Here is a 15,629-nt window from a genome sequence, read left to right as displayed (position 1 = left end):
GTCAGTATTTGTGTTACTATCTTCATCAGTTCATCATTCATCAGTTATTTCACAAAATGCTCTTATTTATTTATGTTTCTCAACATAGCATCTTGGTAATGTCTGTCTGTTTGTCCACGTCTTTGGTGGGGACTTAAAAAGCTCAACAGCTATTGGATGGATATCACATAATGTCCAGAGCATGAACCCCGCTTGCAATCCACTTTTTGTCTAGTGTCATCAGCAGGTCAAACCTCTTTCTGAAATGTCTCAACATCCACTCAATAAACTGCCTCAATATTCTGTTTAGACATTCATGGTGGTTATACCGCAACACAGTATGTAGGGCAGGCCCATTCTAATGATTTTGTTGATTCTTCCTCTGGGTGCTTGTGGTTTTGACTGAGATGTCTTGACAACTATTTGACGGTTTGCCTTTAAATGTGATACCACCCTTCTTGTAAATTAATTCTAACCACTTTGCTGATGCCTTTACTTTTCATCTAGCTAGCAGGTTAAATTTCTTATTCGTGCAGAACTTTTATATATGATCATAATAGGCCTACATTTAAGATGCATCAGTATGCTAGTGTTGTTGAAGGGGGGGGGGGGAGCATGCTGACATAAACATGTAGCCTATAGCACATGCTACCTAGGTAAATATATAATAGGCCCATGAGGTAGGTCTAAAGACTTGCAGAGCTGCTAGCGTGGCCGCAGATGTGTTTTTTTTTCTATTTATTTATTCATTCTTATTACTCGACCCATTATAATGACAACTGATGTGAGTTATATCAATGCAGCTGTTGCATTCGCAAGCTCTCCTCAATGCCAGGACCTATCTGCTGGCTCTATCATTGTCTTCCTATGTTTCGAGAGCATGCTTGCACCACTGAACCACCATTACTAAACACGACCACATCAACGACGGCTGCCACAGTCAATCACACTCGCTAATATATCAACTTTGATCAACTTACATCAAATCAGATAAACCAACTACTCACTCTGTTAAATGAAATCTGTTCCGATAAGAAAAAAAGAAAGGGAGAATCAATCAGCTAATCAGAGCTGCCATTAGCCTGCATTGAGGTCAACAAAGACCCTGTGTTTGAACAACGTCAGACAGATCAAGACACAGAGACACACTATCATGATAATGACGAGGTCTCTGTTCATTAACCAAATGGCATTGGCCACTGGAATACATTCCGCATCTAACTTGATCAGGTTTACCCCGTGTTTGTGTTGAGTTTAGCAGTTTCACATGAAGAATTGGTTTGTCAGGACAGTTGAAAAAAAAGAATGACGTCACTTCTGAAATAAAAAAAATAAAAAAAAGATCCTTGATCCAATTACTGAGCCCCTGCAGTCTTGTCCAGGTTGTCTGAATTCATTTCAGACCTGGTGGGAAATCCCTTCTCCTCAGACCGTATACAGAATCAAAGCAGACAAGCAAAACTGTCGAGTAATGACAGCTAAACTGTCTCCTCCCAGATCAGATGCTAAGAATAAGAAATTGAGCTGGGAGCAATGTGCAGTTTAATCATAACACATTCTTTCCAACTTAGAAAAATAAAACAAAGACAGAAATGTATCTCTGCCATTCCACCGCAAAAGAAGCACCACTTCATACTTAGTGCAGCGTTTTGAACAGCCAGCAAAAGTCAAGAGATTAGGACAAGAATATTATTTGTTCATCTTTTTATTTTCGCAAATGTGGCATGAACACTTGCAAAAAGAACATCTTAAAGTTGGTCCAGTAGAAAAAGACAAAAAAACACTTGAATGATTTAATACTTTGTTTTTCAGCTTTCAATTCTGTCATGTGAATTCTTGAGTCTATATTTAGTCTAAATGAGGGAGCGGATTGCTAGTAGGTGTTCCAAAAAAAAAAAATCATGTTCTTTCAATCATATATAAATATCCAGAAATCAAATCTCGTTTTCCTAAAGCAAAGCTAAGAAAAAGAGTCAAAGGAACTGGATAGAAATGGTATCAACATCTACATAAGAAAGGGATTAGCTGACTATAAAATGTACAGTTTTCTTTTTAAATTTAACTTAATATTCACATTCATATATAAAACTTACAAAACCTGGATCTTTCAACCCCACTAAAATAGCTTTTTTTTCTGTTACTGCTGAAAGATCATTTTAAATTACCATACATTTAATGGATTATTTATGTATTATCAGCATCATTAATTTCATCATTTCTGCCATATTGTATTTGTTCTTTATTCCAGACTTTTTTTGATTCATCTAAAAAAAAAAAAAAACGAAAAAAAAAACATAAGTCAATAAATTAACATGCTACCTCAGTCCCTGAAAGCCAATACTCAACTGTGTTACTGAGTGAGAGTAAGACAGGTGTTTGTGTGTGTCCATGTCTGCATGTGTGAGTCTGTGTGTGTGAAGAGAAATATAGGACACATAACCTGTTAACATACCTGCCTCAGACTCAATAAGGGTTGGGGTTATTTCGGAGTCCATACATAAAAAAAAATTCATTGTAAATATATAATATATATTTATACATTTTTGAATATATTTACAAATATACCCAGCACTATACATGATACTGTGTAATTTTTTATCTCTCCAAAATAATTGGGAAGCTTTTATCAAGAGAACTGAAAAAGAAATGCATCAATATTACAAAATAAACCGGGGAGCATTTCCTATATGTGCTCTCCTTCTATTCCTCTGTTTTGTTAGTTGAAGCTCTGTCTCTTAGTCCTTTTTTCCTATTGGTCCACCTCTTCTAGTCCCTTGTTTTTCTTTTTCTTTCCTTTTTCTGAAGTTCACGGTCCATACATTCCTCCAGGAGCAAAGAACAGTCTTGGAATGCCAGCCACTGGAATGGGATCGCCGAACAAGTAACGTTGTCGATTGTAAAACAAAACCCTTCTCTGGGTACAAACATGGGAACCAAAAAGGAAAAGTCTGTGTGTGTTTATACGGAGGGAGGAGGAGGAGGAAGTTGGTCCCAGGGGAACGCCAATTCATTTAGTCTGTGAAAAAAGCGTCTTCTGTAGGGTCCCTGTCCTCTCCTTTAAGACCTCTTGTGAGCATATAAGTGTGTATGTGTGTGTGCATGGCAGTATGAGTGTGTATGTGTGTTCAGCAGCGCTACCACCAGCCCGGTCCCATCTGGGTCCATTAGTCCACTGGGAACCAGAAGGGGGTTGATGTGTGTGTGGGGGGGTAGTTCGTACCACACGTTTTCTGGGGACATTCTAGGGGTAAGACATGGGGGGGCAGGTTCGAGCTGGGGCAAGAAAGAATGTGTGTGGAGGCCTCATGTTTTCACGTTCCCATTGACGTGCTGGTACTTGGGGATGCAGGGCTCGTCCGGTAAGGGTTCGTGGGAAAACACGGAGTCATCACCGGAGGAGCAGGAGCTGCGTGTGTCGGGGAAGCTGGGGGAATACTGCTCTGCCGGGGCGCACAGGTCCAGATACTCCTGTAGAGACAGAGGCAGAGATAAGGTGAGATAACTGACACTCAAGACACAAGCTCATATGTGAGAAAAAGGGGAAAAGACGCCACTTCGAAAGGAGTGAGAATTTTGAGAGACCTAGAGCAAACACACATGTAGCGCTAAACGCTAGTCAAGAAGAACAGGGACTTTCCAGAGTAGGGGGTGGGGGGGAGTATCACCTTCATTATGATATTTATCTAAACCATACCAAATCACCCTGAAGGATTTATGAAACAGAGCCGAGAAAAAATAATCTCGAACTGGATACCGTATGAAAATATTTTGCAAGAATAATAGGTAATAAATTGAAATGTTGGATGGCTTGGCTGATCCATCGGAGCTTGAAGATAGCTGGTCTTGACCTAGTTGCGATTTTTTTAGTACGCCACAGAATGCCTTCGTGCGGTTGGAAAGTTGGGGAAAAACGAGGATGCGTTTTGATCCGAAGAACCGAAGCAGAAGTGTAGCGGCCCCTGAGTTTACGGCATCTCCTTCACATCACTCAAGTGATTGTTCAGTCCAAACAAATCCGACATGTGATGCTGAAGCACCCAATATAAACACTGTAAGATGGCTGTGGGGGGAAAAGAATGGAGAAGCTGGCAAAACACAACGCTCACCCCCTTCCCTAACAAATGGAAGATGAAGGCAGATGAAAACACAAAAGAAATCCTGTTATTAATGTTTGACTGGGTCCAGCGTCGTAAAGTTGTTTTGGTCTTTTCATGTCAGCCGAGGAAGGATCCCCCCCCTCCCTGCTTGTCTTTCATGGCTGTTATTGGGACTTGTTGTGAGGAGGAAAAGTTCTTGTGTTTTTTTTTTTATTCGAGAAAATGAACGCTGGCTTCCATTTTCCCAGCTTCGACATGAGCAGGCTCACATTACTAAAGACCTCCACATCTGCCAGCGGTTTGGGGCAGCAGGGAAAGGGGGGAGGGAGAAAGAAAAAAAGGCAAGAAAAAGGTTGCTTTATTACATTTCAAAAGTTCAAACCCAAAAGTTGGGCTTTTCTGGCATACATTCACAAAGTTCCAGCTCCAGAGCAGACGAGTCTTGACAGCTTTCCATTGACGGCCTCTTCTCAGGCCGGCGCGCGGATATCACATACGACAGGAAAGGGGAATGGAAAGTAATGCGGGCTGTTGTAGGGGAGCGAAGCATGCATGTGATGATTGGGCAACTTCAGTGGGCCGTGGCGGCCATGTTGGGCCTGCATCGATTTTTTCGGTCACCATTTAGACCTTGTGTCAGCAACGCGGTTTCGCTAATGCTCCTAAAGCTTTCAGCAACGTTGTGCTTAGCCCTGTACGTACACTGGAACGAAACGTGATTTAGTTTGGACCGAGAAACATGTTACTGTGCGAAAGGAATGTATTATATTATTCTATTTTTTTTGTTATGAGATTGCGCACCACTATATTCGCCAGGAAATTATAAGGTTAGTGGAGCACAAGTTATGATGACCACCCTGAATCCAGGAACCTTACGGTAAATAGAAAGTGAGTGGAGAAGCATTCCAAAGAGCAGCACTCACCTCGTTGGTGTTTAGAGACAGGATGCGATCCAGATCCTCTACTAGCTGCTTGAAGGTGGGTCTGTGAGATGAGATGGCATGCCAGCAGTCTTTCATCATCATGTACCTGAGAGAGAAAAAAACAAAGAGAAGAATGTATAAAGGGAAATGTAACATACATTCAGGGAAGTGGTGCAAGCAATATTAGTTTTTTACCACTTGTCACCTGTCTACCTTGTCTTTAAAGCTAGCTACAGTGCGTAACTTTTTCATATAAATGAATGTCGGTTACATTCAAGCCATCGACAAACGAGTTGACACAAAGTCGATTAAGCCTATCTATTTGTATTTCTCAGTATGGCAGGGTTTACAAATTGGTGTCACCCCCTGACACTGGCGCAAGAGCTCCTTAAATATTTCAATAAGCCCTGAAGAAATGTTTCAGTTGTGATTCTACTGCTAAAAAAAAAACCTGGACGTACAGCAGAAGGTATAAATCAAATCACCAGAGGATTACATCATGTAGATGTGCTTACAGTGTTGTTGTTATTCCCTCAAAATTCCTCATGGGGGCAACGGAAGTTACGCACTGTAGCTTTAAGTTTAAACATTTGCCAGCTGAAATGATTTATGCCTGTGTCTCCATATCCAGATGATAAATCAAAACACCATCTCTTTTTGGAAATGTGACATTTTTAAGGAGAACATTTTGACAGCCTGCTGCCGACAAACATGCCTTCGAGCGTTTGGGATTTTTTGAATACCATAATGTGCACTGTGGTGTGTGTGTGTGTGTGTGTGTGTGTGTGTGTGTGTGTGTGTGTGTGTGTGTGTGTTGCCATTGTGTCTGTTCTCCATCAACCCTCTCACCACAGTGGCACCGCAGCAGAGCTGTGCCATTGTCCGCTGACTGCCGAGGACTCATTGTGAATGAGGACACTGATAGCAGCCAGTCACAGCTGTGCGGAGGCCCGACAGAGTGGACACAGAGCCCTAGAGTCATGGATCTGATGGAGGCTGGGACTGAGTTAGTGTGTGGGTGTCACATCTAGTGTGCATTTACAGTGATGGCGATGTTGGGCAGGATGTTAAGTTTGGGAGGAAAAAAGTAAAACTCGGGACTCTTACAGCTCGTTGGTGCAGTTGCCTGGCTTGTCCATGCGATGTCCCTCTTTGAGCAACTTGAACAGCTCTTCAACTGGAATGCCGGGGTAGGGGGAGCCCCCAAGGGTGAAGATCTCCCACATCAGCACCCCGAATGACCAGCTGATAAGAGAAAAAAGATACAGTCAAAAACAACAATGAAACAGTGGTATCTTTGAATGGTAGTCAAGGGCTCCCAGTCTTTTTTAAATAACCCAATGCCCAATGTCACTTTTCTTTAACCTCCCGATCATTTACATAAGAGTCACTTCTTGTTCCCAAAAGTTTGGAAACAACAACCTTCAACAGTGTGACTGCGGTGGTGTCAATGGCCCCCTTTCTGCCGTCCGGTGGCTTGTGGTGCGAAACCCGCTTTCGCAGTGCCACTCTGGGCCTGATCTCAATGATGGCTTTTGTGCCCGGGGTTGGCCGGTCAACACAGGCTGGCATTGTCCAATCACACCACACCAAAACAAACAGTGGACCACCCACAGTGGACAAAAGAGGAAAGGGAGAGGTCCAGAGATGCTGACTATTAACCATTAACTGCTTCCTCATCCTGGTGCCCGCTCGTTTCAGTATGCAGTGATCCCATGCCGCTGATTTCCATCACTGTCACGCTGCATGTTTATATTAGAGACTGTGGAGCTACAGTGTCGAAAAATCAATCATTCTTCGCTCCGACAGCATGCTCGATTCACATCCCCAAACAAAGGCTTTATTATAACACAGCCAACACCAACGTGTGTGTGTGTATGCATTGAGGCAGCCACAGGCCATGTTAGTGGTCTAACCAGGCAAATAGGCAGGGACAGGCAGGTTGGGCATTTTATCAGTTACTCCATCTGTTTACACAACCAACCCTGGGTTTTGTTCTCTCCTCTATCACTGTGTTCAATCACTCTCCACTTGTTGTTGACACACATCGCCTCTCTCCATTCTGCGCTACATTGTAACCGTCTCTCCGTGCTTGTCAACTTGTTGCTCCGTGCAGGCTCGTGTTCACCTGCAGCCAACCTTGACCACACCAAATAAACATGCAAACCAGCATGCCCCACCGGACCACTTTTAACTCACCTGCCATTCGGCCTTACTACTGTAGAGTGCCCTGCTGTATTCCAGCCAACTACATACATTTACATAATTCACGTCACGATGCTTATATAAAGTCTGCATTACCATGGTTGATATTCTGGAGCTGTAATCACATCTCGTTACATTCATATCTCAAGAGGTCTCGGTTGTACCTTCTCTGTTGCCCAAGTTCCTGATATCGACTGAAAGCAACATGAATATAGATGTCGGAAAACCGGTCAATAAGTGTACATGCATCAGTGGATCCGATCGAAATAGAAAAAATGAAGTCTCTAAACATGGTTAAAGGAGCCAAATCTAAAGCAGTGCATTTGTTTCTCTTCATTTTGATTGTAATTTATCAACCAGGCCCGGCCAGTATACTGTCTCACCTAGGCCAGGCAGAGTCCAGTCTCCTAGGCCCATTTGTCAGCCCAGCAAGTGCAGAGTTCCATTGTAATTCATGTATTCATTTAATCTGATGTCATGTATGGATCGCGTACGCTTCTGGTGATGTCTGAGTGTGAGGCCCACCACCCTCCAACTTCCACTGCGTACGCTTTGTGAAAAAGCCAATTACTAAAAGTGAGTGATGAAACATAATTAGCAGTGAGCTGCTGCTAGAAAAGGACTACAGTAGCCACTTCATGCCTGCACCCCTCCCCACTATTCACTCCACCAGATTATTGACTGGTGCTGCTCCATGGAACATGAAGGGCATCATGCGAACACACACATATTATTCATGTGCGCGCACACACACACACCCACACACACATACACACACAAATGTGCAAGCAAGTACACACACACAAACATGGACAGTGGAGGAGAATTCTCCATCCAAGTGCTTAACTGAATGAGCGCCGTGTTTAGTGCGCTACCGGTGTATGACTCATAGACACGCAGACAAAATCCACTTTCCCAGGGGTCAGCGTGCAAGGCATTTATATAATTGCCACAAACACTTTTTTTTCTGCTGCCAGAGTCTGAAGCAGAAACTTCAAACAACGCTGTCAGAACGCATGAGACTCAAACCCTGCAAAAAAGAGAAGGGACGCTCTTCCCTTTGTTCTGTTTTTAGAATCTGGAACTAAAAAAAAAAAAAAAAAAAGAGACAGGCAAGAGATGGGTCAGCAATTCACATGCCAGATGAATGAAAATAAGTAGGGTGGGGCGGAAGGAGGTGGGAGTGGGGATTATATTATGCATATATAGGCTACTATTTGATATATTAGTACTTATATATGATATATTAATTAATGACAAATAAATAAATAAACAGTAAGCCACATGTTGAAGTGTTGCCCAATGGGAGTGAACAGGGGATGGAAGGCCTCATTGTAGGGCCTTAGCATTTAGCATTGTTGTTAGGCATGTGTGGAGGCCCAAAAGGAGGGGAGACTTCCGTGTCGAGCCGGAGGAGCGAGGGGGCTGGTGGGCTCCTTCCAGTGCCCTTTGAAGCCGCTCAGATTAGTAACACGGCATTGGCTACAAGTCTAGCGTGAAATCCTCACTTTTGCCACAGACTGGCCAGTCCTGGACCCCTATAGGCTTGCGCCCACCCCCACCTAACACTCACCAGCACTGCACCAAAAAACACCTCACACACCCCCCTGCTCCAATATTCCAGAAAAACAACCCTTCTCAATCCGACAACTTGGGTTCCAAGTGAAAGCATATAAACAGCAGCAAAAGTTGTACTTGCATTAGGGGTGTCCCCGTCTAAGAATTTACAAAGTATACATCATGTTTTCTTTTTGTTTTTTTCCTGCTTATTGATCCATATTCTCATTTGCAACATTGACTTCCATTTTTCCACACCAGACAAAGAGGCTGGAACACCCAATTACAGTTTGAAATTCTGACTTGGCATAAGGATTTATTGTATTGCATCTTAACCTACCATTCACACACACTAAGGACATTTGATTAAAAGAACACGAGATATTTTCAAATTTGGCTCCTTCCATCGAATCATCAAATCGGCGACTATTCGGGGCCACCCCTAACTTGCATCACGGATCATTTTAAAAGCAATCTCTACGATGTATTTGTGGTTGTGGGAAACAGTTGGTCATATACTTACACGTCACTCTGGTGTGTGTAGACCCGGTCGAACAGCGCCTCTGGAGCCATCCACTTTACCGGGAGACGACCCTGAGGACACACGCACAGGTTGAGAGGTCAGACACCATCTACACACAAGCCCTGGATTTTTATTCATCTCCGGCCCTGATAAGCGTGTTTGTATCCATTCACTGCTGGCAGATCTCATTACTCCTGGAATAGGCCGATATGTGGAAGCAGCCAGGGGAGTCACGCGCAATAGAGCAACTGTCTGGGATGAGGATTTCCCAGAGGAACGTTTACATTGTTAAAGCAACAGAGCTGATAAACGGAGTCACAGATAAAGGGAAGAGTTTATCTCTGTGCGCCAATAAAGCACTGACTGGGAAGCTAAGCATAGACCCGGCAAGGCCACCTTGGTCAATGTCTGCTGTGCGGGAGAGGAATAATCAAGGATAATCTCATCAGACACTCTGGGTTACTAAATGGAGGGATAACACACTAAAGTGCTTATAAAACAGATTTATTCAATGGGCAGAAAAAAGCTTACTACAACCAAAATCTGAAACGTGTAGAAAAGTAAGTCCTGGTATCTATTCATTTATAATGTAAAAACTATTATTGTGCACCTAGCTAAAGCAACATTTCCACAGGGTAATATGACAGATATTTAAAAAAAATAAGGCAACTTTAAATTGTCCCAGTCAGACAGTAGGGGCAGAAATAAAGTAAACATAGCACCACAATGATAGCTCTGTCTGGATCACGTAAGCCATCATCATTGACGCTGCTGTCATTGTCCTAATCTGCATTGCCATCGACACAGCGATCGGACATTGTTGATGTTGTTCTTGTTCTTGTTCTTGTTGTCAACAAGTTCTCAGCACGATTTTGCATGCGATGAAAAGCCAGCCATGCATACCAAATGAGGATGTGCCGGCGATGCTGCTCTATCGGTGGGAAATAAAAGACACCACTGGGCCACTATGGAGATGTCAATTATGTTTAAGCCGCTCCTCTCTCTCTCTTTCTCTTTCTCTCCCTCTGTCTGTCTCTCACTCTCTTTCCCCCTCTCTCTCTCTCTGTCTCTCAATCGGGGCTAATTGTATAAGTGTCTATGGAACTAAAGGAGCAAGAGAGAGAGTGAGGGGTAAACAAGGCAGAGTCTCCAGAAGGCACTACATTCACAGGCTGCCTGGGAACCTGCGCCTTCTGCCAAGACACCAGCCGAGGGAAAGGGCGCAATAGAAAGATGAGGGAAAGGGAGGGAATTAGAAAAGAGAGAGAGAGAGAGAGAGAGAGAGAGAGAGAGAGCGAGAGAGAGACGGGTGGACTAATCTCACACTGCGCCTCTCAAAAGAACATTCCAGTCCCTCACATCCCCTCCAATGTGTATGGAGGAGCACACAGGTTGAGTGACTCACATTGGTGGTCTTTTTATAGTAGTCGATGTTATGGACATCGCGGGCCAGGCCAAAGTCGGCGATCTTCATGATGTTGCTCTCCGTGACCAAGACGTTTCTGGCTGCCAGGTCTCTGTGTATACACTGTGGAAAGAGAGAGTGAGAAATGAAAGGGGGGATGGGAGGATATGGGAGGATGTAACAGGGTGGGAGAAATGGGGGGGCGGGGGAATTCCATAAATAAATCAAGTCCGAAAACAGGTGTTTACTTAATTTAGAAACGGTGGTAAAAAAAAATGTATGTTGCGCATGTAATAATCCAGTGAGCTCCTGCTGCAACAGAGGTTGCGCTTGGCTGCAGAACATGACGCCACCATGATTGTTCCCTGACGTGAACATGTCTGGATAAGTAAAGATTCCTCGCATACCTTGCCACATATATGGTCGTTGGAGTTGTTGCTGTGCATCGGCGCGCATGAGCAAGCATGTACATGTGTGTGTGTGTGTGTGTGGGTCTATGTACTGTATGTATGTGTGTGTTTGAGTGTGCATGCGTGCTTTGGAGACAGTAGGCTATGCTCTGTCACATTCCAACAGTGAGAGGGAGCGTGAGTGTGCGTTTGGCCAAAGTTGCCGTACCCCCATTGTGAAATCCTCACTATTCTTCTACACAGAGGGGCTTTTGTGGTGGAAAGGGAGACAATGCAGGGGGATTGGGCAGGGGGGGGTCAGAGGAGTGTTTTATTAGGAGACAATATTCCCACAGTGACGCACAAGCTTCATACGCAAAAAACCTTCCTGGATACAACAAATCAAATGTGTTCTGGCACGGAGATCTGTCTAGGCAGCTAGCAGCTATGGGGAAAGTGGGGTGGTGGGGGCTTATGTGAGAAAATTAGATTGTGTGTGTGTGTGTGTGTGTGTGTGTGTGTGTGTGTGTGTGTGTGTGTGTGTGTGTGTGTGTGTGTGTGTGTGTGTGTGTGTGTGTGTGTGTGTGTCCCTCTTACCTTCTGTGATGCTAGATACTCCATGCCCCGTGCCACCTGATAAGTGCATGAGACCAGATCTTTGAAAGTAAGCTGTTCGTCTGTGGCACGGGTGATGTCATAGGAGTATTCCATGCCGGGCGGCCGGCGGCCTCGCAGGTACTCCCTAAGGTTGCCTTTGGAAGCGTATTCCACTATCACATACAGAGGGCCTGCATCATAGAAAAAGAAAAGCCACATTACCCTCTGAACTAGGTCACAATGAATGATTCCCTTTGAGAGAAATTAAACAAAAATCTGAGTGAATTTTTTAATGGAATACAGCACTTTAAGAGGAGGCGTTTGTATGTTAAGACTGGAAAGCTGAGATGATGTTAAAATATGTGGAATTCTGTCATTTTTCACTAGGACTGAAAAGGTGTGCATATACTGTAGGTCTTAAAAGAGGCATGATTGCAAGTCGACTGCATACTAATTCTTTGCATTTTTTTTGCACACAAGAATGGCTCCACTGACCTTCATAAATACCGTTAGAAAAAAAACTTTCTTTGAGTACTCAGCTTTATCCACTCTTCACATTCAATTAATATCCAACCTCTCCCTATGACATTCAAATGGCTTTCAGCTACCTTTCAACCTGTCTGATGTCGTCTGACGACACATTTGACCAATTTGTTTGAAGTGTTCAGCAACCTTTACATCATTATACACAAAGTTAAACCGTCTCTGCAGCAACTTAGAAACAAAAACCCACATTGAATGCTATACCTACAAATTATACAATTTTAGTAAGTAAGTCGATTGAGTATTGCAAAAACATGTGTAGTTTAGTCCCTTAGTCCCTTCTTAAGGCAGTATTGTATGATGTTGTTTCCCCTCCAACTCACCTTCTTGTGTGCACACCCCCAAAAGATTAATGATGTTCTTGTGTTTGCCGATCATCTTCATCATTTCCATCTCTGACACCAGGTCAGACAGGTCCTTCTCCGTGGCGTCATCTAGAAACAGAAACAGTTTGAGGTTGTCAGGTTGACAAAACACAAAGCAAACGTGTAGCAAAACAAACACACCCTCTCCCTCCTGTCTTCCCTTTAACCCTTGACTCAGGCCTCGGTACAGTGAGACAACACCCTCTTTTGTAGGTGCTTCTGATTAAGTGTGGCTGACAGACAATGTGAGCTAAAATTACGGCAATGAGGGAAGCTCCTGACAGACTACAGAGGCATCCTTTCAGTGCCGGGGGGAGGGAGGGAGGGAGGGAGGGGGGAGGAATTAAAAGACGTTCAATCTGGATTCATTATCTGGCTCCTTTTTCATGGGACTGATTGAGCAAGTAAGAGGTATCCAGACAATCCGAACGCTATTGCCTGCATTCCTCTGCACCATTAACCTTACCTGGCTGGAGTGGTTTTCAAGAGCAAGATTTCCATTGTCAAGGTTGAGCCACTGCTGTATACCTGACCTTACTGGCCCCTAAAAGCAACCCAGTGGCCCTTCCTGCTGATTCCATTAATCATAGCAGAACTGCCAGTGTGACTTGCCTCTTTGTGTGAGTGCTGACTGAGCTGCAGCCAGCTGCTGCTCTAAGGGTCAGGTATGTGACCGCCCCTAACCCCTTACCTGCCCAACCCGTCTCTCCCTAGCCGTCACTCAGCAACCACCAATAAGCAATAATAATGACAGCCCAGGGCTCTGCCTTGCACCTTTGCTGAACCCTCCCTTACTGGAGCATAAACAAACCTATGAAATGTACTCAGGTTGCCCACAAATGGTAAATGGTAAATGGACTCCACTTATATAGGGATTTTCCCTGTTTGTTTTTCACAGACTCAAAGCGCTTTACATTGTTTTGTACACATTCACCCTGTCACACACAAATTCATACACCAATAGCAGCAGCTTCCACGCAGGGTGCAAGCTAACCATCGGGAGTAATTTAGGGTTCAGTTTCTTGCCCAGGGACACTTTGACATGTGGCGGGAAGGCGGGGGATCAAACCACCGACCCTGCACTCCAGTGGACGACCGCCCTACCCACGTCGCCACAGCCGCCCACAAGACCCTAATGGAGCAGTGTTGCAGATTTTGAAGTCACTGTTACCATTATAACTTCAGTGTGTGGTTGTGCGGCGGCAGGAGATACTTACACTTACCTTTCAGCATCTTCACGGCGACAGTAATGGGCTCCTTGGGTTTGTCCTTTTCTATGCCCAGAGCCTCTGCCATTACAACCTGGCCGAAGCAACCTTCACCTAGGGGTTTGCCCAGGGTCAATCTAAACAGAAAGCACACAAGGGAACAGAGAAGAAGCTGTTACAACACAAACTAAAGCTAATCGACCTGATATGACTGTGTGGCATTGATTCACCTCCTGTGCATAAATAGAGTGTGAGAGCTAGAGAGAGAGGGAATGAAACCAGGCACCAAGCCAGTTCCAGCATGTGTGTGTGTGTGTGTGTGTGTGTGTGTGTGTGTGTGTGTGTGTGTGTGTGTGTGTGTGTGTGTGTGTGTGTGTGTGTGTGTGTGTGTGTGTTTCTTTACTAGATCGCTCTCACTCTGTTTCAATCAGATTGTGTCTGTGTGAGTGCTTTACTGGCGTGGTGACTGTAGCCCGTGCCAGGGCAGTAGGTAGGAAGGCCGACATGGCAACGATAATCACCTGATAAAGCCAGGGAGAGGCACTCATTTCTAAACTGTTTACCCTTGCCTTGGCATGTTCCAATATACACTCTTTACAAGTCATTACACAGCTTAGCTTAGCCCTGACAACATTAGCCCCGTGACAGATGGAATGCTGGCTTTGTGTTGCCATACAGGTGGGCCTGACTACAATACCAAATGGAAATTCAAGTACCATTGTATTGAAAGCCATGTCACAATAAGGTGTGTGTTAAACTCTAATGTCCAAACTGTATCACACTGATTGATATGGTGGAGAAAAGATACTCACACACATGCTCTTTCTTAACTATCCATCACAGCACCTAGGCAACCCCTGACCTCGCGCTGTGCCTTTTTCCATCTGATTGACATGCCTAGCCCCACCCCTAAGGCCCAGTGTCCTGGCTATGTAAACACTCACACTGAGCGCCGCAAAGCCCAGGGCCTGAGGCCGGCGCCCTGCCGTAGTAACACAATCCCCTATCTGTCCATACACACTCGCCACGCTCAATGGCAACCATTCTGTCCATCCAGCCACACATAATCAATGTTATTTTTCCTCCCCGCGCAAACCGCAAACGTTAGCATTCCTCAATGGCCTGCAATCCCAACATGATCCCTCAGGCGCTGGGATGACAGGCGAGGAATAAAGACCCAAACAGAGAGGCACACAGGGATTTGTGCAGCCCAGACAAAACATTGCATTTGGCGGGTTCATCAATTAAAATCACAACTTTTAGAATGTTTCCATGCAGACAACAGAGCCTAGCATTACATCAGATGCTATTTATCTTTTAACTGAGTAATGGTAAAATGAATGATACAGATCTTTTGAACAACCATTTTAATAAAACACAGGTCTTCATGGTTATGGTTTGGGATTTCACCTTTTTTTATTATTTTTTTTCTACCAGAGGCCTCAAGTGGGTATTAAACTATTCTAACCTTTGCTGTCCTATTAAGTCCGGCCTACAGCTTATCAACTGGCCGCTGCAACTGTGACTAACCGAAACCTCAGTGGTGCTAATTCCTCTGGTATGAAAACCGAGCAAACAATCCCGGGCCAAACATGCAGATGAAAGCTGGGAGGGCTAACCAGTAATTAGCACAGCTTCATTCCTCGTTATCAGAAGCATGTGTGTGTGTGTGTGTGTGTGTGTGTGTGTGTGTGTGTGTGCGTGTGTGTGTGTGTGTGTGTGTGTGTGTGTGTGTGTGTGTGTGTGTGTGTGTGTGTGTGTGTGTGTGTGTGTGTGTGTGTGTGTGTGTGTGTGTTGAGAGAGAGAGAGAGAGTGTGACGTAGCATTCACTTCTAATA

At 44.3% G+C, this 15,629-nt stretch overlaps 1 protein-coding gene across 10 annotated transcripts in view; it reads right to left on the bottom strand.

Annotated features, from left to right (window-relative positions):
- Window positions 1-2,170: 2,170 nt before the first annotated feature.
- Window positions 2,171-15,629, bottom strand: part of fgfr2 (fibroblast growth factor receptor 2) — a 57,323-nt gene continuing 43,864 nt past the window's right edge. For 7 of the 10 annotated variants that reach the window (XM_080036941.1, XM_080036944.1, XM_080036940.1 and 4 more), the window contains 8 exons: window positions 13,801-13,928; window positions 12,542-12,652; window positions 11,676-11,866; window positions 10,690-10,812; window positions 9,285-9,355; window positions 6,107-6,244; window positions 5,000-5,105; window positions 2,171-3,447 (listed from right to left, as the gene is read on the bottom strand). In XM_080036941.1, coding sequence (XP_079893067.1) covers window positions 3,283-3,447; window positions 5,000-5,105; window positions 6,107-6,244; window positions 9,285-9,355; window positions 10,690-10,812; window positions 11,676-11,866; window positions 12,542-12,652; window positions 13,801-13,928 — 1,033 coding nt within the window. In that variant the 3' untranslated portion in view covers window positions 2,171-3,282. The remainder of the gene's footprint in view (window positions 3,448-4,999; window positions 5,106-6,106; window positions 6,245-9,284; window positions 9,356-10,689; window positions 10,813-11,675; window positions 11,867-12,541; window positions 12,653-13,800; window positions 13,929-15,629) is intronic. The other 3 variants (XM_080036947.1, XM_080036942.1, XM_080036946.1) reach the window with 1 other exon arrangement.

Source organism: Ammodytes marinus, assembly GCF_949987685.1.
Source record: "Ammodytes marinus genome assembly, chromosome: 11".
Taxonomy (NCBI): Eukaryota; Metazoa; Chordata; class Actinopteri; order Uranoscopiformes; family Ammodytidae; genus Ammodytes; species Ammodytes marinus.
This window is presented reverse-complemented; position numbering and strand designations above follow the sequence as displayed.